Genomic DNA, 23,820 nt, shown 5'->3' with positions numbered 1-23,820 from the left:
AATAAATTATTATTCTTATTATTATTATTTCATGATAGTGCTGTTTGTTAATTGGAGTTACTGCATGCAAAAGTCAGAGACGAACCTAGAAGCATAACAAAAGTCCACCTACTGGTCACCTGCTATATCTGCAGGGATCACCAGACAGGAACCGGAAAAGGAATGCAAGCAGAAATCAGGGATAAAGGCTACTGTATAGAACTATACTGGCTGCTGCAAGAGACGGGGAGTTATTTCAATTGTGCTTGAATTGGCTAATAAGGCAAAAGATAAAGGACCCCATGGCAGTTAAGTCCAGCCAAAGGCGACTATGGGGTTGCGGTGCTCATCTCACTTTCAGGCCGAGGGAGCCGATGTTTGTCCACAGACAGCTTTCCGGGTCATGTGGCCTGCATGACTAAACCGCTTCTGGTGCAACAGAACACCGTAATGGGAACCAGAGCCCGTGGAAACACCATTTACCTTCCCGCCGCAGTGGTACCTATTTATCTACTTGTGCTGGCATGCTTTCAAACCGCTAAGTTGGCAGTAGCTGGGACAGAGCAACAGGAGCTCACCCCATCACGGGGATTCAAACTGCCGACCTTTCAATCAGCAAGCCCTAGAGGCTCAGTGGTTTAGACCACACTGCCACCCGTGTGACTCTAAAAATTTGTTTCAATACTTGGCATACTGTATATATTATAATTTTAAATACTTGCTGATATTTTGCTTTGTTTTCATTTTAATTTCTCTCTGTGTGTGTGTGTTTGTGTGTGTGTGTGTGTGTGAGAGAGAGAGAGAGAGAGAGAGAGAGAGTGTTTTGCAACTGTGGCCTGACTTTACTGCTCATAGATAAACGCAAAGGTAAAAGCTGTAATTTATAGTCCAGAGCAAGGTTAGCTTTCTGGATGTAACTGAACTCCAATTCCCATCAGCCCCAGCCAGCACAGCCAATAGATAGGCATGATGGGAGTTGTAGCCTAACAAACAACAGAAGGACACGAGCTTGGCTACCCAGGTCCAAACATTTAATGGATATCTATTAAATTGGACAATCCAGCATCATAGAGTCATAAAATTAGAGAGCTGCAAGGGCCCCTGAGGGTCAACTAGTCCAACCCCTTGAAATGCAGGAATCTCAAAGCGAAGCCTTTGCTTCAGGAGCAAAGAGACGAAAGGGAAATAATGCATTTGGCGATTCATAACTTGGATTGCACTGGACTCAGCTGTGGGAATACAGTGGTACCTCGGGTTAAGAACTTAATTCGTTCTGGAGGTCTGTTCTTAACCTGAAACTGTTCTTAACCCAAGGTACCACTTTAGCTAATGGGGCCTCCCGCTGCCACCGCATGATTTCTGTTCTCATCCTGAAGCAAAGTTCTTAACCCGAGGTACTATTTCTGGCTTAGCGGAGTCTGTAACCTGAAGCGTCTGTAACCTGAAGCGTTTGTAACCCGAGGTACCACTGTATAGCTTGCCAACCGAAAGCTAAAATGCCAATCATAAAGCGATATATTTATTCATAAAATCCCCGGTATTAGAAAAAGTGCCTAACCTTGCAAATAAATGTCTTGGGGCTTCAGAAATGCCTGGGAATTTAAAAAAAAAAAAAAAGCATTGGCAAACGCTAGCCTTGATACACAAATACCTGACATGCTGTGAATGGTTTGATTCTCCAGAGAAAAGGAGGGATATCAAGGACAGAGATCTGAAGACTGAAAGTATTCCCTTTGAAATGCAACAGCTTTGGTTCTTCCAGCAACTGCCCCCCTTGGTGTCTTTCATCTGAAATCACTTCCTGTAGCAGAGAAAGGGAAAACAAAGAAACAAACAGTGAGCCACCTGCAATTTCAGAACTCTTACTTCTTCAGAAAACTGTGGCTGCTGATTTATGGGAGTGGGGGAAGGAGTGAGGAGTTGCGCCTCAACTGCATTATACATTTAAAGCAGTATCACACCACTTTAAACAGCCATGGCTTCCTGCAAGGAATCCTGGGCGCTGCCGTTTGTTAAGGGCGCTGTGAGCTGTTATGAGACCCCCTGTGTGGTGGCTTAACTATGTTTTAACAATTCGTTTTCAAGATTTAATTTGATTTCTCTGGGAAGACTAATCCGCAACGAGGGAAAGAAACAGTTTTTCTTTCTGAGGATATCTTATTTTGTTAGTGAGAGGTATAAATATTTAGCCACATGGTTTTTGTGTATGGGGTGGTGGTAGGAACATAGGAAACTGCCTTATACCAAAGACAGCTACATTAATAACAAAACAACAACAAAAAACCCCCCAGTGTTTTGAATGCGTTCTAAACATGCAACGCCAGATGGCACTGGAGAGCAAAAAAAAAGTAAATCTTAGCGGTTTTCCATAGTTTCTTTTTTCTTTTGTTATAACGATTTCATTTCTGACTTATTTATAGTGGGGTTTTTTTCCTGTGTTTAGATACACCCCCAGACAGACCATCTAGTTCAGTTCTGTTTACACTGACTGGCAATGGATCTCCACTGTTTAAGACTGGGCCATCCCAGCCCTGCCTGGAGATGGGACCCGAGACCTTCTGGGTGTAAGATTCTCTACTAATGAGTTATGGCTGGAGCTATGGTCAAATTCACAATGGCTTTTCTTTTGTTCTTAGCTATGAACCTAAGTGGGACGTGGGTGGTGCTTTGGGTTAAACCACAGAGCCTAGGACTTGCTGATCAGAAGGTTGGCGGTTTGAATCCCCGCGACGGGATGAGCGCCCGTTGCTCGGTTCCTGCTCCTGCCAACCTAGCAGTTCAAAAGCACATCAAGTGCAAGTAGATAAATAGGTACCGCTCCAGCGGGAAGGTAAACGGCATTTCCATGTGCTGCTCTGTTTTCGCCAGAAGCAGCTTAGGTCATGCTGGCCACATGACCCAGAAGCTGTCCGCCGGCTCTCTTGGCCAGTAAAGCGAGATGAGCGCCGCAACCCCAGAGTCATCCACGATTGGACCTAATGGTCAGGGGTCCCTTTACCTTTATGAACTCAAGCATGGAAGGCGATAAGCCATGCAGTGAGATGGAACACAAGAGGTAACCTGCCAGTGAAGGTTGTTTCAAAATGGCCATATTCATGCCCCTTTGCATCATATTATGGGCTTTTTAGTTTTTGTATTCTCAGTGATAAGCATTGAGAGTTTATGTTTACATGGAGGTACCAGCCAGTCACTGTGGATTAATAAGAATAATAGCACTTCATAAAATACCCAGTAGCCTGTTGCGTACAGAAAATCCCCACTGTTAAGTGGAGACTTTGGTAAATATTATTCGATCCTTGCAACAAAATCTAAATTATAAAAAATATCTTGTTCAGGTTCATTAAAATAAAATATGGCTCCTTGTCTACATAATTTTCCTGAATGTAACAGCAATTCTGGAGCAGTAACGGCATGCTTAGGAAGATAAAAAAGAGGCAAACAAAACAGCTTGATTTAAGCTACATTGGGCATAAACTGCAACAAGATTAATCATTCAGGATGGAATGTACCGCATAGCTTCTATAAACTACAAGTTGTTTGCTTCTGTGAAGATGATTCCAAGTTTGCATTGGGTATATGCAGCACACATAGACTCCAGACTAGTTTCTTCTCAGAGCAGATCCATTTTAAAATTAGTCTAATTAAGTTAGTCATGCCCATTAATTTCAGTGGGTTTACTTTGAGAAAGTCTAATGTTGGATTCAAACCCATATATCAATATAAGGTTTAAATGAGCGGGTTCAGATTTCTGCAGCTCTTCCAGAACCCTAAAGGAAAGTGAAAAAATGTGGATCATAAACTTGATCTGCATTTTATAGTCTGTAGCCGTCTTTAGATGGCTGCCTTGGATGGTAAAAGTCACGAAGAGCAAAAGTTCAGCCTTCTAACATACACTTTTTTAAAAAAAACACATATATATATTGAGACATTCTGCACCTTCCCTTTGGACTCCAGCCGAGCCTTTACTGCTAAACACCTGAGGTGGCAACACCAGTTTACTGTGCTAATGAAACTTCAGGCATGTTGTTTATCTTCTGTGATGCAATCTCAGTATTTAGTGGGCTCATTGCTAACTGGGGCTGTGGATCATTACAAAAATGGCATCTTAGCCCCACAAGATTGTGATGTTATATTCTTTAACATAAAGCCCCTTCTTCATAAGGGGTCTATTGGAAGCGGATGCTTAGATCCTTGGCTTATGCTGTTTGAGGATTTTTTTCAGGCTTTGCCAGGATGGAAAATACTTGCTCGCTTCTTTTCTTCTTTCTTTTCTAACACAAGCTTGGGAATTCTTTTGTTTAGCCGTTTCTTTCATTTTGCACATGGGTTGTTCCAAGCCTTTCCAACCAGATGCCTTGCCAAATGCACATAACTCATTATCCCCGATATAATACAGTAGAGTCTTAAGCAGTAGCTTGGAAAACCACCTGAATTAAATAAACAAAACTGTGCACTGAACTGCATCACTTTTGCTTTGATGGAATTACATCTGCTTTTCAATCCCTAGGAACGCTACCTACCTGGGGATAAACAAAGGGATCTGGTGCTGGGACAGATTCCTGAGCTAAGGCCAAACTACATATAATAGCGTGGTTTGCACATCATTCTAATCCAAACAGTGGTTTAGCGTGGGGTCTGGAAGAGGAGATTGCATCCGCTTTACTCCTCTCCAGTATATTTGCTGCTATGTCACACTGAGCAAATCCATGGTTTGGCTTAGCACAGGGGTGGGGAACTTCAGGCCCTCCAAACCTCTCCATCTGGCCCTCTGAACTCTTCCCAGCCTCTGCCCCTCAAGCCACACCCTTAACCAGCCCTGTTTGCATCTTCCTTGAAGAAGAAGAAGAGTTTGGATTTGATATCCCACTTAGAGACCCAAAGGAGTCTCAAAGCGGCTAACATTCTCCTTTCCCTTCCTCTCCCACAACAAACACTCTGTGAGGTGAGTGGGGCTGAGAAACTTCAGAGAAGTGTGACTGGCCCAAGGTCACCCAGCAGCTGCATGTGGAGGAGCGGAGATGCGAACCCGGTTCACCAGATTACGAGTCCACCGCTCTTAACCACTGCACCACACTGGCTCTCCACACTGGCCACACTTCAGTATTTCTGCCTGGCTAGAATGTGTCCTGGGACTCTTGCTTGGATGGGGGATAGAGAGGGGTGTCTGAGGGTCATCCACACATCTGCCTCTCCCACTGTTTTCCCCTGAGAAAACCCCATCTTCACAGCTGAATCAGAGCAAATGTCAATTAGATTTTCTCTGGATTGACATTTGCTGTGGGGCAAAGGCAAAACGACTCTGATCTGTATTTTTTAGGCACTGGGCAAGCAGCGGTATGAGCGTGAAGATGCCAGTTTCCTGTACAAAGGTGAAATTTGCATTTGTTGCTCTGTCCGCTTTCCCTCTGGCCTTGCCCACCAATCACACGTGGTTCCCAGAAGATTACCTGAGAGAAATGCCCCCCTTCCTTATTGTGTCTTCTTCTGAACCTGGGCTCTTGGTTCACCTCTCCCAGACAAACCATAGAACTCACCATGGGTTCTGCTTAGTGGTTAGTCTGGAGAGAGTTAAACCATGAGCCTGGGTTTGGACAACATGCTATGCCTAAAGGAGGCTTTGCTCAGCACAACACAGCAGCAAAATGACTAGGGAAGACCTAAGCAATCACTGTCTTCTCTCCAGGAGTCTGTGTGCTCGCTCTAAGCCATGGCTTGACTTAGCATGATATGCAAAAAAGGCCAATGTGCAGTTGGATGCAATTTTGTCCAGACACTTATTCTTATTTCTCTCTCTCTCTCTCTCTCTCTCTCTCTCTCTCTCTCTCTCTCTCTCTCTCTCTCAAAAACAAAACAGCTGCAGGAGTAGCAAATTGGCAGGTGTGCAGATGATGCTTAACCTTTTCACTTGAGGTGGTTTCTCTGCTCAAGATAGGCTCACGCCCGGTATGGAGAAAAGCAGTTCTGTGGAAGGTGACTTGGTACAGGAAAATAGCAGGAAAAGATGCCTGCTTTTTCATTTAAAACATGTTGGTGAAGAAATGCACATAACTGTGTACCACCTGCCGCTAGTCCTTAAAGAGAGGGACAGTATAGGCAGGTGCAGCCAAGGTGGTCCCCTCTAGATCTTGCTGGACTACAATTCCCAGCATCCCTAATCACTGGCCATGCTGCTGAAGCTGATGCGAATTGTAATCCAACAACATCTGGAGGGGCACTAGCTACACCTAACGTAGCAATTACTGGGCTACTGGCATGTGCATTAATTCCAAGACTGATACTGAAAACATGCTGGGTGGTGGTTTATTTAAATAAAGAAAAGGAAGGGGAGGTGGATGCAGAGGTTCAAAGCAGAGGTGAGCATAGAATGCCCTGATTCACTGCTTACAAAGTGTTTCTAGGCATGTTTTGTTGTTGTTTAGTCGTTTAATCGTGTCCGACTCTTCGTGACCCCATGGACCAGAACACACCAGGCACTCCTATCTTCCACTGCCTCCCGCAATTTGGTCAAACTCATGTTAGCAGCTTCGAGGACACTGTCCAACCATCTCGTCCTCTGTCGTCCCCTTCTCCTTGTGCCCTCAAACTTTCCCAATGTCAGGGTCTTTCCCAGGGAGTCTTCTCTTCTCATGAGGTGGCCAAAGTATTGGAGCCTTAGCTTCATGATCTGTCCTTCCAGTGAGCACTCAGGGCTGATTTCCTTAAGAATGGATAGGTTTGTTCTTCTTGCAGTCCATGGGACTCTCAAGAGTCTCCTCCAGCACCATAATTCAAAAGCATCAATTCTTCGACGATCAGCCTTCTTTATGGTCCAGCTCTCACTTCCATACATCACTACTGGGAAAACCACAGCTTTAACTATACGAACCTTTGTTGGCAAGGTGATGTCTCTACTTTTTAAGATGCTGTCTTGGTTTGTCATCACTTTTCTCTCAAGAAGCAGGCATCTTTTAATTTCGTGACTGCTGTCACCATCTGTAGTAATCATGGAGCCCTTCTACTGTATTTGCCAGGAGGTGATGGGACCAGTGGCCATGATCTTCGTTTTTTTGATGTTGAGCTTCAGATCGTAAATCCCATGCATTCAGTGGGGAATTACTCCCAGCTAAGTGGGCACATGATTGCAAGCCTTATTTATTATATAAAATCAAAACTCTGGTGTCAAAGTCCCCATTCCAAATAGAACAGGGCGGGGCGGGGCAGGGCAGGGGGCACTAAGAAAAGAAAAGTTGTAGAGCTGTGTCAAAATCTGATCAGTATAGGATATTTTAGGTCAAGAATGGGGGCACTTCTGGACCTCTGGATGTTGCTGGACTCTAGCTCCCATCATCCTTGACCACTGGCCAAAGCAGATAGGGCAAATGGGAGTTGGAGTTCCAGTTGGAAAGCCACAGGTTTTCTATTCCTGGATTCAGTCCCTGTTTCATACCATGATCAGTTTTTTGCATAAGCATGTATAAAATATTGAAAACTAAAATATATGAGCAATGAAGAAGCATTCACAAAAATCTGAAGAGATTTTCCAGCCTTACCTGAAATGCACAGGGAGTGTTATCGATGCAATACACTCTTAGACTGTAATCCAGTGAGTTGCAAGACATGCAGCCAAAGACTGCTACTTTCAGTTCTTTAACGGAACAATCAGAGAGGGGCTCCCCAGTGAGAGCATAAGTTCCAAAAGAGTCCAAAAGAATGTGACAGGCATATGGGTCCAGGAGGCAGTAACAGGAAGTAGTTTCTTCTTCCACAGACATGACTTCCTGTTTTTTTTTAGGGGGAGGGATGAAAAAACAAACTGCATTAAACATATATTCCAAACTTGGTAGAATACGTTAACATTTCTGCTATTTTCTTAATATTAGTATATCCTATAAAGAGCTTTCATAGGAGACAGTTACTGCGATCCAGTAGACATGAGATAGTGGAGTCAGAAGCTGAAGACCAGGGGTCAGCAACCTAAGGCCCATGGGCCACAAGCGGCCCACATTTAACCGGCCCACGAGCTGCCCCTGAACCGAGCCGCCCACTCAGCGAGTCCCCGCATGCTGTGCTAAACCGGCACAGTGCAGCGCGGGGAATCGCTTCTGCGGCGCTGGAAATTGTGTCTGCGCAAACACAGAAAATTGCATCTGCGCGGTCGCAGATGCTGGCGCGATCCGGCCCATGGGGGGATCTCCACTGGAGTGAACCGGCCCAGGAGAGGTAAACCTTGCCGACCCCTGCTCAAGACCAAAAATAGGTAGGAGGAGCCAACTGGTTGGATCAAAAGGTTTCCTTCTGATGGAAGGAGCTTTCTCCAATGGAGAAGCATGCCTTCCATTGGAAGATGAAATCTTTGGTTCCAAGGGAGTGTTTTAGCTAGGACTGGGGACACTTGTGGGCCTTCATATGTTATTGGATTCCAACTGTAATCAAACCTTTGTGGGCTTTCCATTGACTTACATACGTTCCCCTTTTATTAAGGGAAATTCCCTTATTCCGAATAGGATTCCTCGCAAGAAAAAGGGAAAGTTGACAGCTATGTTGACTTATGGGCTTCCTATTCTGCTTGCAAGCTTCCCATCAGCACATGGTAAGATTCTTGGTCTGATCCAGCAAGGCTACGCTTATGTTTTTATGACAGAAGTTGGAATCCAGCAAAATCTAGAGGGCCAGAAGCTTTCTCACCCTTTCCTAAGCCTGGCACACAGACATCAATCTTTTCCTGGTTGCAGTTTCTACTAGTTTATAGGGTGTTTTTAATGAACTCTTTGTATTTTGATAACAAAACTGCAAATGTGATTATGGCTAGAGCTCACCAAAAGGCTTCACCCAGTCTCACAAGCAGGCTGGGGTCTACTGAACCCTGAACCCCGGGGGCTTCCTAAGTTCAAAAGAGATTCAGACTCTTTCTCAAGCAGGATCTCACTGTGCCATGGCAAGCAGCTTTTAAAACTGAAATGTTGCCTTGGCCACCTCTTATGCCATATGTTGAAAATTTCCAACATATGTGATTTTTGGATGGGGGGGGGGGGAAGGACTTCTGGAGGCACCGAAAACAACAGGCAACAGCAGGTATGCTTTAAAGACAAGAAAAGAAATGCAGCAAAACAAAACAAAAAGAGAAGGCTAACAATTTTACAAAAAAATAATGCAGAGCTAAGTTGGTTTTGTCTGTCACGTCTGCTCTGAGAAACTGAAAATGTTATGTGGGAAAACAGAGCTGTAATGAGCAATGGGTCTGTTTTCCATCTCCAAATTTAGAAAGATGCCTGATCCTATACGTGCTTGCTCAGAAATAAGTTTTATTATCCCCAAAATAAATGTGTATAGGATTAACATCCAAACTACTTAAAACAGAGAGGAAGAATCTGTGGTCCTCCAGATGTTGTCTGACTGAAACTCCATACTCTCCAACATTTCTCTGATATGTTCCCATTCCATAATGATAATTTCACTATTTATACCCCACACATCTTACTGGGTCGCCCCATCACTCTGGGCAGCTTCCAGCATATAAAAAATAATAATAAAACATTAAACATTTTCCAGGGACGTCCCTGGAAAATAGGGACATTCAGAGGGTCTCCTAACATCTATAAACATTGGCTGTGTTGGCTGCGATGATGGGAGTTGGAGTCCAACAACATCTGAAGGGCTCAAAGTTCTCTATGCTTGATTTAATGCAATGCCAACCTTCGTTTCTAATGTACTGTGTTTCCAATAAGTCCATTGATATTTTGTGTGTTGGCCTACTGGCACAGTGCAAGGGATACTCCCTATTCACTGAATCTTGCTAAATAATTTTGTTATTCTATTTCTCTACATATGTTTGCAATGGTTTATTGTCACACTATGATGACATTCGGAGCCACCAAGGGAGACAAAAGGCCCATGGACTGAATCAACACATGTAAGCCAGCCCTGCAGAAATCCAACTCAGAGCCCGAATGTTTCACCTCCAGAGCAGGAGGACAAAAGGCTGAGACATTGCCAAGGCCTTCTGGGGAGGGGTGTCTGGAAGATATAAGTTTAATGCACATTAAATAGGTGTGGCAGATTAACTTGTGACTAGATCATGAATATTAGGTCTGTGACTCAACAGAGAAGCTGTAATTTGAGTATTTGCCTGTGTGTATATATGTAAATGAGAGTGTTTGCAACACAGAGATACACGCAGGCAGTTCCCGCCATACAACAGTGGGTGGAAGATGCAGTATGTGGGGTTTTTTAATTTTCTTTTTTAGCAGAGAAGCTATGTTTTAGTTAAGATGTTTAAAACCTCACCTGGGGTTTGCAAGACTGAAACTTATTGCTTCTTCTTCTTGTTGTTGTTGGAAGAAAATATATATAATACTAGGGGGTGACAAGCAGAGCGAGTGAGGGGGTCACCCCTTAGTATTATATATATATTCTTCCACTAGGACTGGGGTGAACATCCTGTAGCCCTCAATATCCCAAAGCTGCCCTGAAAACCTTTGCAATAACAATTCAAGGTTTTCCCCATCCCAAGCAAATATATTTTATTTTATTGGAGTGCAGAGCTGATGAATCTTCTCTCTTATCAATGAATGCAAGCAATGAAAAACCCACAAGGACATCATATAGCCTGCCATCATACAAGTAGGGTAGCCTGCTGAAACGTATTTTGAACTGTTGATAATCTGCTTTGGGATGATTATTGCATTTCCAGCATATGTTGGAACCAAAAGGAACAAGCACTGAAATATACTCAGAGTCGCAAAGTGATTTCATGCTCTTTATTCAGCTCATAGTGGTGAGGAGGAATGAGTGAAAGTCTCCGCAAAGTATCTGCTTTATATACATTATTTACGCAATGGGCTGCACATGATTGGCTAATTCTGGAATTCTACTGTAAGCCAATCAGGTTGTGGATTCACTTATATCTGGAGCATGATTGGCTGGTTCCTGCCAACCAATCATACTGCTGCATTGTTCTAGGACCAATCAGACTGCTGCATTCTGAATCCTATTGTTCTAGGACCAATCAGACTGCTGCAATTTGGATCCTATTGTTCTAGGACCAATCAGACTGCTGCAATTTGGATCCTATTCAACTCAGTACATAACAAGCACCATCCTGCCTTTTAAATTGGTAGAAGAGAGGATGCGTAAAATAATATAGCAAAGAGGAAGTGAAAAGCAGAAGCAGACAACATGGTCTCCTCCAGATGTGTAGAACGACAATTGCCACCGGCTGCAGCCAGCATGCCTGATGGTCAGGGATGTTGTGAAGTGGTGGTCTGCAAAGGCTGGAGAGCACCACATTTGCTACACATCCAGCATGAATCATTCCAGATGCATCTTGGGAGTAGAAAACTTGGTGGTGTCCAGATACCTTATCCTGGTCACCACAGCTTCTGTCTTAAACACCAGAGGGGAGGGAATGGTAAGCTCCAGTTGTCAGAGAGGAGAGGAAAGGAATCACCACTATGGTAAGTGTCTCCCTGAAACCCAAATGACCAAATCAGCCCACCAGTTCCTGGAATCAGGTCCCCTCTAATCAGCTCTGCCGTAAACTGAAATTGAGTGGCCACTCTATCTAGGATTTTTAATCTTCACTAGATTTGTTTTGTTATTCACTCCTTAAAACCACACTATTTGATAAAATCACATTGGTCTACTACTCATATTTGTTGTTTCTGTTTCTTTATTTCTTTTCGCTTTGGATGCTGCCTCAGTGGCCACCACAAGCTGCCGTTTTGGCAATGTGTGGAGCTTGTCTGGCACCTTTGGTACATATCTTTAGGCACCAGGCAAAAGCCTTTGGCTGATTAAACCATCTGTGTCCGTGTGGGAGGAGGTTATTGTTTTTGTTTGGTATGCATTTTTGTATTTTTGTATTATAAACTGCCCTGTGATCTTCGGATGAAGGGCAGTACAGAAATTTAGTAAGTCATCTTCATCATCTGGGGGAAATAAAATGGCAGCCACCAAGAGACAGATATGGAAGAGATAACCCCCCCCCCCAAGTGAATGAGGAATGGGTTCAAATGTGGCAACAAATAAGACCCCCATTTGTTATCCTTCGCTCTTCATTTTGAAATCAATGAAAAGTGAAGCAAATTGGCTTCCATCACGTTCAGGTCTCTTTTTTTAAAGCCCTGTTCCCCGACCTGCTCTTGAACGCACCTTGAACGCACCTTGTTTCTGAAGGGGAGAAGAAGAAGAAAAAAATGTCTTTCCTATTCTCCCCCTCCTATGGTCCGGTGCGTCCAATAGAGCGAAAAATACAGTACTTCACATGGCTATTGTGCAGATAAGGGAGAAAAAACTTTATGTGCAATTACAAGCTCCTTGTAAGGGAAGCGGGTGGCGCTGTGGGTTAAGCCACAGAGCCTAGGACTTGCCGATCAGAAGGTCAGCAATTCAAATCCCTGCAACGGGGTGAGCTCCCATTGCTCGGTCCCTGCTCCTGCCAACCTAGCAGTTTGAAAGCACGTCAAAGTGCAAGTAGATAAATAGGTACCGCTAAGGCGGGAAGGTAAACAGCATTTCCGTGTGCTGCTCTGGTTTGCCAGAAGTGGCTTAGTCATGCTGGCCACATGACCCGGAAGCTGTACGCCGGCTCCCTCGGCCAGTTAAGCGAGATGAGCACAGCAACCCCAGAGTCGGCCACGACTGGACCTAATGGTCGGGGGTCCCTTTACCTTTACCTTAGTTCACAATTGCATGAAGAGCAGGATATAGAGAAGCAAAAATAAATAAATAAAAGCAGGGTCACGCTTAAAGGCTCTTTCTTAAATGGATGCTATTGAGCTAGTTTTACACAGATGGAAGGTTTCAGTGAAATGAATCCAAGGACTGTGCAGACTGAATCAGCACAAGTGTTTTCAGCAAGAAATCCAATGTCATCAGAAGGTAGTAGCAATGACAACACATTAGCAATTTTAGCAGAGCTTCACATTCTCCGATTTGTCTTTAATCCCCCGCCCCTTCAAAACAAATGATCCCTCAAGTAGAGGGATCATTTGGAACATCAAAGACAACAAACAAGACACGGGCAAGATTCCTTCACCATGTTATTTACCAGGATAATGTTTATTCTAATGAAGTCTTCCATCTTATGTGTTGCTCCACTGGCCTGAGCCATTAATTCAGTGAGTGGATGGGAAGAGGGATTTGCAATTCCTCTTTTTGTCATGAATACTTGGATGAGAGCTGAATGTAATTTCAAAGAGCACCTAGAATGGAGCAATTCCCTGTAAGGAAAAGGATCCACAAATCTGTTCACCACACCTACTGTGGTGAGGTTTCCTTGCTCTTCTGGTGAGTGGGATGTTGGGATGGGAGAGGAATCCAGTTTGGCTTGCATTCTCATAAGAAGCTACCTGATTCACATCACACAAAGTGAAACACAGCTGTCTTTCAAAATCTGCACATCTCTTCATTTTGTGGTGCAGTTCTCCAACAAACAATACGGAAATGTGCAAAAAATGCAGATATTAGAGAAAGACATGTATAAGGATGCATGATATTTGGGGGAATTGCTTGCAATAATATTGTATATTAGTTTTTTAAAAGCATGCAAAAATGGGTCCATGAAGAGAAATTTGCACAAAATTTCCTTTTTCTGTTAAAAACCCAAATAAATCACTAGTTGCCGCTGAAATGTTGAGAACTGAATTTAAGATTGGAAGTGGTACTTTTAATCCAGACTAACTAACATTTCAAAGGGACGCAGGTGGCGCTGTGGGTTAAACCACAGAGCCTAGGGCTTGCCGATGGTCGGCGGTTCGAATCCCCGCGCTGGGGTGAGCTCCCGTTGCTTGGGTCCAGCTCCTGCCAACCTAGCAGTTCGAAAGCATGTCAAAGTGCAAGTAGATAAATAGGTACCGCTCCGGCGGGAAGGTAAACGGCGTTTCCATGCACTGCTCTGGTTCACCAGAAGCGGCTTAGTCATGCTGGCCACATGACCCGGAAGCAGTACACCAGCTCCCTCAGTCAGTAAAGTGAGATGAGCGCCGCAACCCCAGAGTCGGCCACGACTGGACCTAATGGTCAGGGGTCCCTTTACCTTACAGTGGTGCCCCGCAAGACGAATGCCTCGCAAGATGGAAAACCCGCTAGACGAAAGGGTTTTCCGTTTTGGAGGTGCTTCGCAAAACGAATTTCCTATGGGCTTGCTTCGCAAGATGAAAATGTCTTGTGAGTTCCTGCAGGGTTTTTTTCCTCCCCCCCCTTTTTCCCAAGCCGCTAAGCCGCTTATCAGCTGATCCGCTAAGCCGCCAAGCCGCTTAACAGCTGATCCGCTAAGCCGCTTAACAGCTGATCGCTAAGCCTGCTAAACCGCTAATAGCGCTAATCCGCTAAGCTGCTAATGGGCTTGCTTCGCAAGACAAAAAAACCGCAAGACAAAGAGAATCGCGGAACGGATTCTTTTCGTCTTGCGAGGCACCACTGTACTTTACCTACCTAACATTTCATCTTGTGAGATCCATCTTTAAGCATCCTTTTTTGGCTCAGTGCTTTAGGGAAGGAACTTCACTTACCTCCCATTTGCCCTGGAGCTTTTTCTTTTTCAGGTGGACGTTCCAGTGCTCAGAGTTCGCTTCTGCACAGTGTGGTATTGTCAAGGCAAATGGGGTGGAGACGGTCACGTCCGGAGGGCCGCAAGTTACTTGCGGTCCAAGGAGGACTTCGCTGCCTTCCGGTTGCAAGCTTTGCATGGAGAGAGAGAGAGAGAGAAATGTTACAAAGGAAATCAAAACATAAGCCTTTCTTCCAAGAGCAAAAGCAGAACATTTGTTCATCTCCTTTATTGCTTTGATGACATTTATACTTGTTTAATGGTAACAACTAAATATTTTAAAAAATCTCTGAGAAAATCACAGGGAGAAAAACAATGGAGGGGAGGGGAATGAACTGTATTCATTTGCAAATTTAATACAAGTCAGAGATCCACCAGGACCTGCTATTTCACTCAGGAGTGCCCTTAGGTGATTTTAGACTGGACATAATGGTCTTACAGAGGCCTGCCTTTATTAGGTAATGTATATTTCATTTGCTCCACAATGTGGCAAGCCATCACTGCTACATTTTGTGTTGTTAGTGGTGGATTCCCTCTTGCACATTCTACTGAATGGGATCCGTGAAATCTGCCCCAAGTTCTGAGCTGATGACACCTGAGTTTTTACTTGTCATTGTTTCCCTGTATCAAATCTCAAGTGCTTCCCTTGCTATCAGTAGAAATCAAGATTGCCTTTACTGTCATGCTAGCTGCTCCCGTATTTTTGATTCACAGAATGCTACGAACAATATACTATTTTATAGCTGTAGGGGGGAAAAACTAATTATGGCTTTTGGATATATCCTAACATCAATATTCCCAGCCAATTTTGCTTTAAAAACAAAAAACAAAACATTTCTGATCTGCTCCTGAACAACCTTAATTGTGTAACTGAGAAATCACTAATATGAAATTACAAAATGTTCAATAAGAGCACTCATTTTGGGCCTGAATTTATCACCATTCCACACAAACTCATTTCCCCCTTGCATGCTGTTGTAAATATTGCGCAGGGGGGGGGAAGACACCCTCAAAATTGCAGGAATACACACACAACAAAGTGCATCTTTCTTGGGATCTCCTCACTCACATATTGCAGGCTTGCTTTGACCCAAGCCAGATCTGGTTTAAGGTTTCAGAGAGCTAGTCTGCAGACCTGGAAGTATGAGGACTGATTATAATAATTTGGAGGAAGTGCTCTATACATGCTCAGAAGAACTTGCATCTACTCTCAACTCCAGCCCAGCAGCCGCTGAATGTAACAAGGAAACAGACAAAGTAGTCTCAGGTCATGACATGCTAGCAGAAATTAAAACACTAGGTTCTGTAATGCGATGCTAAGGTTTATTGCCAACAAGTTTTTGCTCCAGATGAACACATATCTAGAGGGTGCCGGGGGGGGGGGGCTGTATGCCAGGCAATGGCCAATGCCCAGTCTGCTCACTTCACAATGCATCACACACCCATAATGAGCATTTGTCACTTCCCACATGGAGCTACAGTGAAGGGATGCTGTTAGGATCACAAGGACCAAATGAGCAGGATCTGACAACCTGCTCTCATTCCAAAACAACTGCATGAAATCTGGAGCCAGGCTGCTTTAACATTGCAAGAAACATGCCAGCCTGACTGGAAACAGAGGTGCAGGAGGAAGAGGCAGGAACATCCTACAGAAAACACGGAGGCAGTCAGGGCTCCTAAGAATGAGCTGTGACTTCTTGTAAAATATGAGGTTTGTGGTTTTGGTTAAAAATATGCCAAAACAAAGAAAGTCCAGAGTTATCAAGAGTTCAAAGTGAGCTTCAGTGGTGTGTGAAATATCAAGCTGCATGCTCAGTTGGTACAGCATCAGACTGGGTCGTGAATTCAAGCCTCACGTTGGGAAGCCTCACATTGCATCAGAGGGGTTGGACTAGATGATTTGTGATTCTGTGATTCTATGCTCACATAAACCTATCCATTCTGAAGGAAATCAGCCCTGAGTACTCACTGGAAGGACAGATCCTGAAGCCGAGGCTCCAATACTTTGGCCACCTCATGAGAAGACTCCCTGGAAAAGAGACCCTGATGTTGGGAAAGATTGAGGGCACAAAGAGAAGGGGACGACAGAGGACGAGATGGTTGGACAGTGTTCTCGAAGCTACCAACATGAGTTTGGCCAAACTGCGGGAGGCAATGGAAGACAGGAGTTCCTGGCGTGCTCTGGTCCATGGGGTCACAAAGAGTCAGGCACAACTAAACGATTAAACAACAACAAATGCTCACATATTTACGTGCATGTGCATTAAAGGAATGACAATATCCACCATCCAACAGTAACAGATTTAACCTGGAGAGGAAGATGTGGAGTAACAGGCAGAAGTCTTAAAGAACAGCCAGGACTCAGCTATACAACTGCAAATTAAACGTTTTAAATGTGTTGTGAAGTGCAATATAGAAATGTGACACTAGATGGCAACAAGGAGCTATGCAAAATTCAATGTATTTTTCAAAACTTTTTAAAAAGCATTTTTACAGCATTTTTTAATGTGTGTGTAGGTTGCACTCCAGTCTAGCAATATACACTAGCAATCTTTTTTTAAACCAGGCTTTCCCAAAGGTAAAAACAGCAACAATCATAAAGCAGATACAGTTACCAGAAAACAGGGAGTATCCCTGATAAAATGGGGGACGGTGAGACATATGCTTTAGGGTTACATGGGCGGCTGTTTGTGACAAAGTCTGCCATGACAATGTAAACAGCATAAAATTAATTCAGAGACGTTGCTAGGAAGGCTGTTGAATCTGAAGCTCGTGAAGCTGTCTTGTTTTTCTGCCTTGCAATCACAAACACATCCATAACCTCTTGGCCTTTTGTGGGAGGAACAGATTTTCAAGTGCTTGCAGGACTGAGCTGTAAACAAGCTGCAAAGGCAGGGACACTCTAAACCCTGCATTTCTTCTGGCAACGTTTGATGTTGGTCCAGTGACGCCCTGGGAACTATGGATAAATTCATGGGGGAGAGGGCTATTGGTTGCTACTAGCCACAATGGCCATACCCTGGAGGCATCATGTCTCCTGAACATCAGGAAAGCACAGGACAGGGGAGCACTTTTGTGCTTGAATCTTGCTAGCTGGTTTCTCACAGGCATCTGTTGGCCTTTGAGAACAGGATGCTAGACGAGATGGGCCATTAGCCTGATCAGCAGGCTCTTCTAATGTTCTGCTGTGGTAAATTCCCATGACAGCACTGGGGAGTCTGCTTGAGGTCCTGGCTCATCCACACACACAACCCCGGTTCATTACATTTTACTAGGGCCAGGTTTATGTTTGCTGTCTGCTGAAGGAAAAAGCCAATAGCAGTGTCGTTGCACTTCCCATTGGAGCTTGCTCGAGAATTTGCTTGCTCAACCCCTTGCTAGCGGGGACAAGGAAAAAGACCTGTTCCATACTGGTCCCTGGATTATGGAACCATCTCCCCCGAGTGCTACACTAATGGAACCCAATTAAGCTTGCCAGGGCCTTGCAGTGACGTCAAAGCAGGTTTTTCTCTGTTGGCGCTGCCATAATGGAATGAACTCCCCAAGGAAAGGAGAAAAACTGCTGTTTATGCCGGCATTCTCTTGATCTTTCCCATTTCAATGGGATTATTCTGCTAGCAGTATACAAATTAATAAAGCTTTCTCCACGACCTGCAGCCCTAGTCATGCATTTGGTTATGCTCCGATGGCGAATGCATGAGAGGGACAGTGGGGTTGTGTTTGCTCGCCATGCCCCCTGCATGCTTTTGCATGTGCTGGTCACGCTGGCAAGTGACGCTGTGTTCAGTGTCAGTCTCACAGAGACATACAGGTGCATACACATAGGACACCCTGAATGGCCAGGGTTCCCAACCACATGAAGTCAAGGGGGCACATGTAGAGCCTGTTAGTAAATTCACTTAAATAACGAAGATTGCGTCTAGAGAGAAAAGAAATCCTGATAATACTTTACTGAGGAATTGGGGGGGGGGGGGACACCAGTGTATAATTTGAGAAGAAAGAAACAGAGTTTTTTTCTGTCTTAGTTCAGGCCCTGTAAAGGGCAGGGAGACATTCAACCAAACATACAGAGGCAAAATTCCATTAGAACTACACAGCCAATCAGAGCATGAGCTACCTCTATAAACATCACGACACTGCCTGATTGATAAGCAACATCAGGCTAATTGATTTTAACACTAACAGAATTAACCCTTAAATTACAAACGGGGGTGGGGAATTTGTGGATATTGTTGGATTATAATTCTCATCAGCCTCAGCGTACATGGCCTATGGTCAGAGATGGTAGGAGCTTCAGTCCAACAACATCTGGAGAGCCATAGGTTCCCTATCCCTAAATTAGAAAGGCATCAGAAGCAAATAAGAGTCCCTCTAGAAGCCAGCCAACATAGGAAACTGCTTTCTGCCAGTTTATTTGTCCATCTAGTCTGGTATTATCTATTGTAACAACTGCATATTTCCAGAGAACAAATTTCTACTCTACTTATCTCATTCACATCAGGCATGCAAAAAAGCAAAGCTGGCCTCCTGCATCAAAAATACGTTGCTGACAAACAAATGGAAAAGTTACTGTGTGAGCGCAGAGAGGGGGGAACTTAAGGCAATCCGTATCCCACTGCGAGAGCAAAATACAGGTTAAGCTTTAAAAGCCACTGCATTAGTCCCCTCCCAGGGACTATGATTCCAGAGTTTTAGCCATGCACTTGTAGTGATGATTCCCAATAGAAAATAATCTGACTTCTCATGCATTGAGATAGAAGAAAGATGAAAACAACAGAGCAATGCAGAAGGGACAGAATATAGTTCCTGAGCGATTCCTCAAGCAATAGGGTTCCTGAGACAGCAATAGGTTCCTGAGGCAGTTTCCTTGTGCAGCCACAACTGCAAAGAATAAGTGCTTCTGCAGTTATCCAGTTTTTTGATATATATGCTGAGCATGGGGGAACACAATAGCAGTATTCATCTGCAAAGCAGCTGTAGCACCAGCAACCTGTTTGCAGTTGGTTCCCCACCTTGCTCTTTCTTGAAAACCAGCTGCAATTCTCTCTCCCTCGCTAGGCAAACTGTTTCTTCCCAGACACCACTCAAACTGGAGAAGGGTGCCCTGGACTCAGTAAACATCAGTGATCAATGCTTATTTAACAGACAGCGTCTCTTACCAATCAGTAGCCACTGAGGAAGCATATTTTACTATCACCTAAGTAAAAGCCCAGCAAAAACATAGGAAGTTGACTTATCAACTTAGGACTCAGCTACATTAGTAAAAAAATAAATAAATAGCGTTTTGAATGTGTTAAAAAAATTCTATGTGATTTTCCATAGCATTTTTTCTTTTGTTATACAGTGGTACCTCGGGTTACAAATGCTTCAGGTTACAAACACTTCAGGTTACAGACTCCGCTATCCCAGAAGTAGTACCTCGGGTTGAGAACTTTACCTCAGGATAAGAACAGAAATCGCGCGGCGGCAGCAAGAGGCCCCATTAGCTAAACTGGCTACTTCAGGTTAAGAAGAGACCTCCGGAACGAATTAAGTTCTTAACCAGAGGTACCACTGTAACAATTTAATTTCTGACTTATTTATAGCTGTTTTTTCCCTGTGTGTAGATCCACCCTTAGACTGTATACTGTCTAGCTGAGTATTGTCTACATTGACCAGCAGCGTTCCAGGAGTCCAGCCAGAGTTGTCCCCCAGCCCTATTGGGAGATGTGGTGGATTGGACCAGGGGCCTTCTGCATGCAAAGCAGCTGCTCTACCCCTTTGCTACAGCCTTTCCAGTCTTCTCAGTGGTGGCACCCGCCCTGTGGGATGCCCTCCCATCAGATGTCTAGGAAATAAACAACTATCTGACTTTTAGAAGACATATGAAGGTATTCCCTGTTTAGGGAAGTTTTTAATGTTTGAAGTTTTATGGTGTTTTTAATATTCTGTTGGGAGCCTCCCAGAGGGGCTGGGGAAACCCAGCCAGATGGGCGGGGTATAAATAATAAAATTATTATTATTAATTATTTCCCCATCACCGCATCATCATTAATGTCCAGAAAACAACATCCCTTGAAGAGAGAGAGGGCTTGTGCATTGTGACAAATTGGTGGGGCAACCTGTAAAGGTAAAGGGACCCCTGACCATTAGGTCCAGTCGTGACCAAATCTGGGGTTGCGGTGCTCATCTCACTTTATTGGCTGAGGGAGCCGGTGTACAGCTTCTGGGTCATGTGGCCAGCATGACTAAGCCACTTCTGGTGAACCAGAGCAGCGCACAGAAACGCCGTTTACCTTCCCGCCGGAGTGGTACCTATTTATCTACTTGCACTTTGACGTGCTTTCGAACTGCTAGGTTGGCAGGAGCAGGGACCGAGCAACGGGAGCTCACCCCGTCGCAGGGATTCAAACCGCCGACCTTCTGATCGGCAAGTCCTAGGCTCTGTCATTTAACCCACAGCACCACCCGCGTCCCTTTCGGGGCAACCTGTAGCTGCACTTTATTCCTGAGGAGATATGGCTGAATTGGTCACAACAGGGAAACTGAATGAACTGCTGCGTAGATGCAGCAGAGATGACTCAGGATTCTTCCATTATGAATGCCCCGCTGTTCTACGACCCTGAATGCCCCACCACTGAGCTTCATTGGATGACCCCGGGTGTTACTGTTATGAGAGAGGGAGAAATATATTGTTTCTTTCTGCTCTCCCCACACCATGCATTCATTTCCCCTCACGAAGGAGCAGCTCCACAAATGATGTGTGCGCGTATTCATGGGTGACAGGAAACAGCTTTAGCCTATTATATCAAATATATTTTAATAATCACCCATGAAATGTGTTATAAAGCACAGTCCTGTTCGTTGCCAGAACTGCATGACTGAATAAGCAAATAGCCCTCAGTATTGCGGACTGGGATTTTGACGGCTGGATTTCGGCGGCTTCAAAGCCGAGCAGTGGTCGTCAACCATCTCCTTTCAATGTGCCCTCACCGCTCAAAACTGACGGCACTGGCTATCTGCCGAGATTATGATGAAACATGGAAAGGGGCTGTCTGCTACCACGCTTAGCTTCAGAGAAGCAGGGGGTCAGGCTGTAAACACCACAGATGAAGCCTACCCCTCTAACAGAGGGAGAGGGAAATTCAGGCGTGGGATGGGCAGGCAGAACATTCCCCCTCCAGGCCACTATGTGTAGCCCTTCCCAAGCCACACATCCTCTGGAGCAGGGGTCAGCAAACTTTTTCAGCAGGGGGCTGGTCCGCTGTCCCTCAGACCTTGTGGGGAGCTGGACTATATTTTGAAGGAAAAAAATAATGAACGAATTCCTATGCCCCACAAATAACCCAGAGATGAATTTTAAATAAAAGGACACATTCCACTCATGTAAAAACACGCTGATTCCCAGACCGTATGCGGGCTGGATTTAGAAGGCGATTGGGCCGGATCTGGGCCCCGGGCCTTAGGTTGCCTACCCATGCTCTGGAGCCACCCTGACCAACCCTGCTTTGCAGCCTCCTCAAGTGTAATTTCCTGGCTAGAATGTGTCCCTTTACTCTGATGTTCCTTCTTGTTTGCCTGAGTGGAGGGTAGAAACGAGTTTACTGTACAAAAGTAAAATTCACTGCCTGCCCCCCGCCCGAAAAAGGCAGCACACACACCACTGTTTTGTTTTGACTTGATTGAATTCCATATGTTTACTAATGGTCCATGATTGCTCTCTGCGTTCACTCTGCTCTTTGGAGCGAGTGCTGCCTGCAATTGTCTTGGTAGATATTAACCGTACGTGTGAGGTGACCAATCATAGGTTTTTCTGGAGGGAGCTCTTTAATTGCTTTCAGAGAAAGCTTCTCCTCCCCCTGGTGAACATAACGTACAAATATACGGGAATTCTGGGAATTATTTAATGCCAAATGAGCTGAAATCGGCTAATTAGATGAACTCACACACACAGCAAACAGCAAGCGCTCTCTCTCTAATAACCAGCATGGCGCAAGGACTGCAAATGCAATTCAGTCATTGTTTATTAAGTGAGGCAGGGAAGGAAAAACAACAACATTGTATAGTTGCAGGTATTTAACATTCCCGGGAGTGCAGAGTAAACAAATCACAAACCAGATCTAATCCTTTTGACTCCATCAAAATCAGAGGCTTGTTTTGTTTTCTGAGAAATGGAGGCAGGCTGGAGGGGGACATAGGAGACTGCCTTAAACTGAGGCAGATCCATTGGCCCAATTAGCTGAGCACTGCCTGTTTTGACTGGTAGTCTCAAAGGTTTCAGACACGGTGTCTGCCAGGATTACCAGGGTTCCAACCTCCTGCATGCAAGTCAGATTCACCACCACCGAGTCTACACGGCCAACTGTGTAGCATATAATTAAAGAAGAAGGGAGAATCAGGCACAATGAGAGTGTTGGTGACAATGGCACTTGAACGCAGCTTGCAAATTAACTTCTGGTTTTGAACAATGTTCCATTTTGTACATGTGCAGCCACTGAATCAGTGTGGTGCGTTGGTGCGCTTTCCCTTAATGTACAGATTTTTGTGCATGTTCTTAGTTGGAGAACTTCATCACAAAATTCAGAGAAGTGTAAATCCTGAAGGATAGCTGTTTCAGTTTGCATATTGTTATGGTAGTGCTAATTAGGTAGTTTCTCATTAAAATGCAAGCGGGATCAAATGTCTTCCCCACCCCTACAGTTTCAAGGTAGTCTCTCTCTCTCTCTGTGTGTGTGTGTGTGTGTGTGTATGTATGTGTGTGTTTCTGACTTCCATTTCTTTTGTTCTACAAATAATCTTGCCAGTGGCCTGTACTCTACAAACTGTCCTGGATGTTCATGTTTCTTGCAAATGCCACGATGCCCTTAGCTGGGCTTTCCTACAATCAAGGGACGGTGGGGATAGTGCCTGATAGCTCTCAATTCAGGTTTTTAAAGTGTTTTACTTGCATGTTCAGACCCAGAAACCTCCTCCCTAAATAAATTCACACAAGACTCAAATTTTGGGTTTGGTTTTTGGCAGAATTTAGGCCACAACTTTATTGATTACAGAAAGTGACTGGTTGCATAGGCTCTGGTTCGACTAGCTCCCTGCACCCTTGCAGGTAGCGCTGACCCAGGGTTCCATCATAGGTGAGCCAAGGGTGAACACCTGGATAAGCGGAAAGCTGGGAACAAGCTATCTCTGCCACCCAAATGTCCCCCTGGACTCAGGCACAGGCACAAGCCCCTCTCAGGGGTTGACAAAACCATCAAGTCCCTGGATTCCTTTAATGGAATGCCCTTCACATAGGGATGGCGAGAGCATTCTCCCATCCCTATCACCTGAACCAGAGC

At 44.6% G+C, this 23,820-nt stretch overlaps 1 protein-coding gene across 5 annotated transcripts in view; it reads right to left on the bottom strand.

Annotated features, from left to right (window-relative positions):
* Window positions 1-23,820, bottom strand: part of UNC5D (unc-5 netrin receptor D) — a 422,213-nt gene that overhangs the window by 28,386 nt on the left and 370,007 nt on the right. For all 5 annotated transcript variants that reach the window (XM_028707671.2, XM_028707672.2, XM_028707674.2 and 2 more), the window contains 3 exons: window positions 14,469-14,637; window positions 7,509-7,736; window positions 1,631-1,780 (listed from right to left, as the gene is read on the bottom strand). In XM_028707671.2, coding sequence (XP_028563504.2) covers window positions 1,631-1,780; window positions 7,509-7,736; window positions 14,469-14,637 — 547 coding nt within the window. The remainder of the gene's footprint in view (window positions 1-1,630; window positions 1,781-7,508; window positions 7,737-14,468; window positions 14,638-23,820) is intronic.

The sequence above is a fragment of the Podarcis muralis genome, chromosome 15 (genome assembly GCF_964188315.1).
Source record: "Podarcis muralis chromosome 15, rPodMur119.hap1.1, whole genome shotgun sequence".
Lineage (NCBI taxonomy): Eukaryota > Metazoa > Chordata > Lepidosauria > Squamata > Lacertidae > Podarcis > Podarcis muralis.
This window is presented reverse-complemented; position numbering and strand designations above follow the sequence as displayed.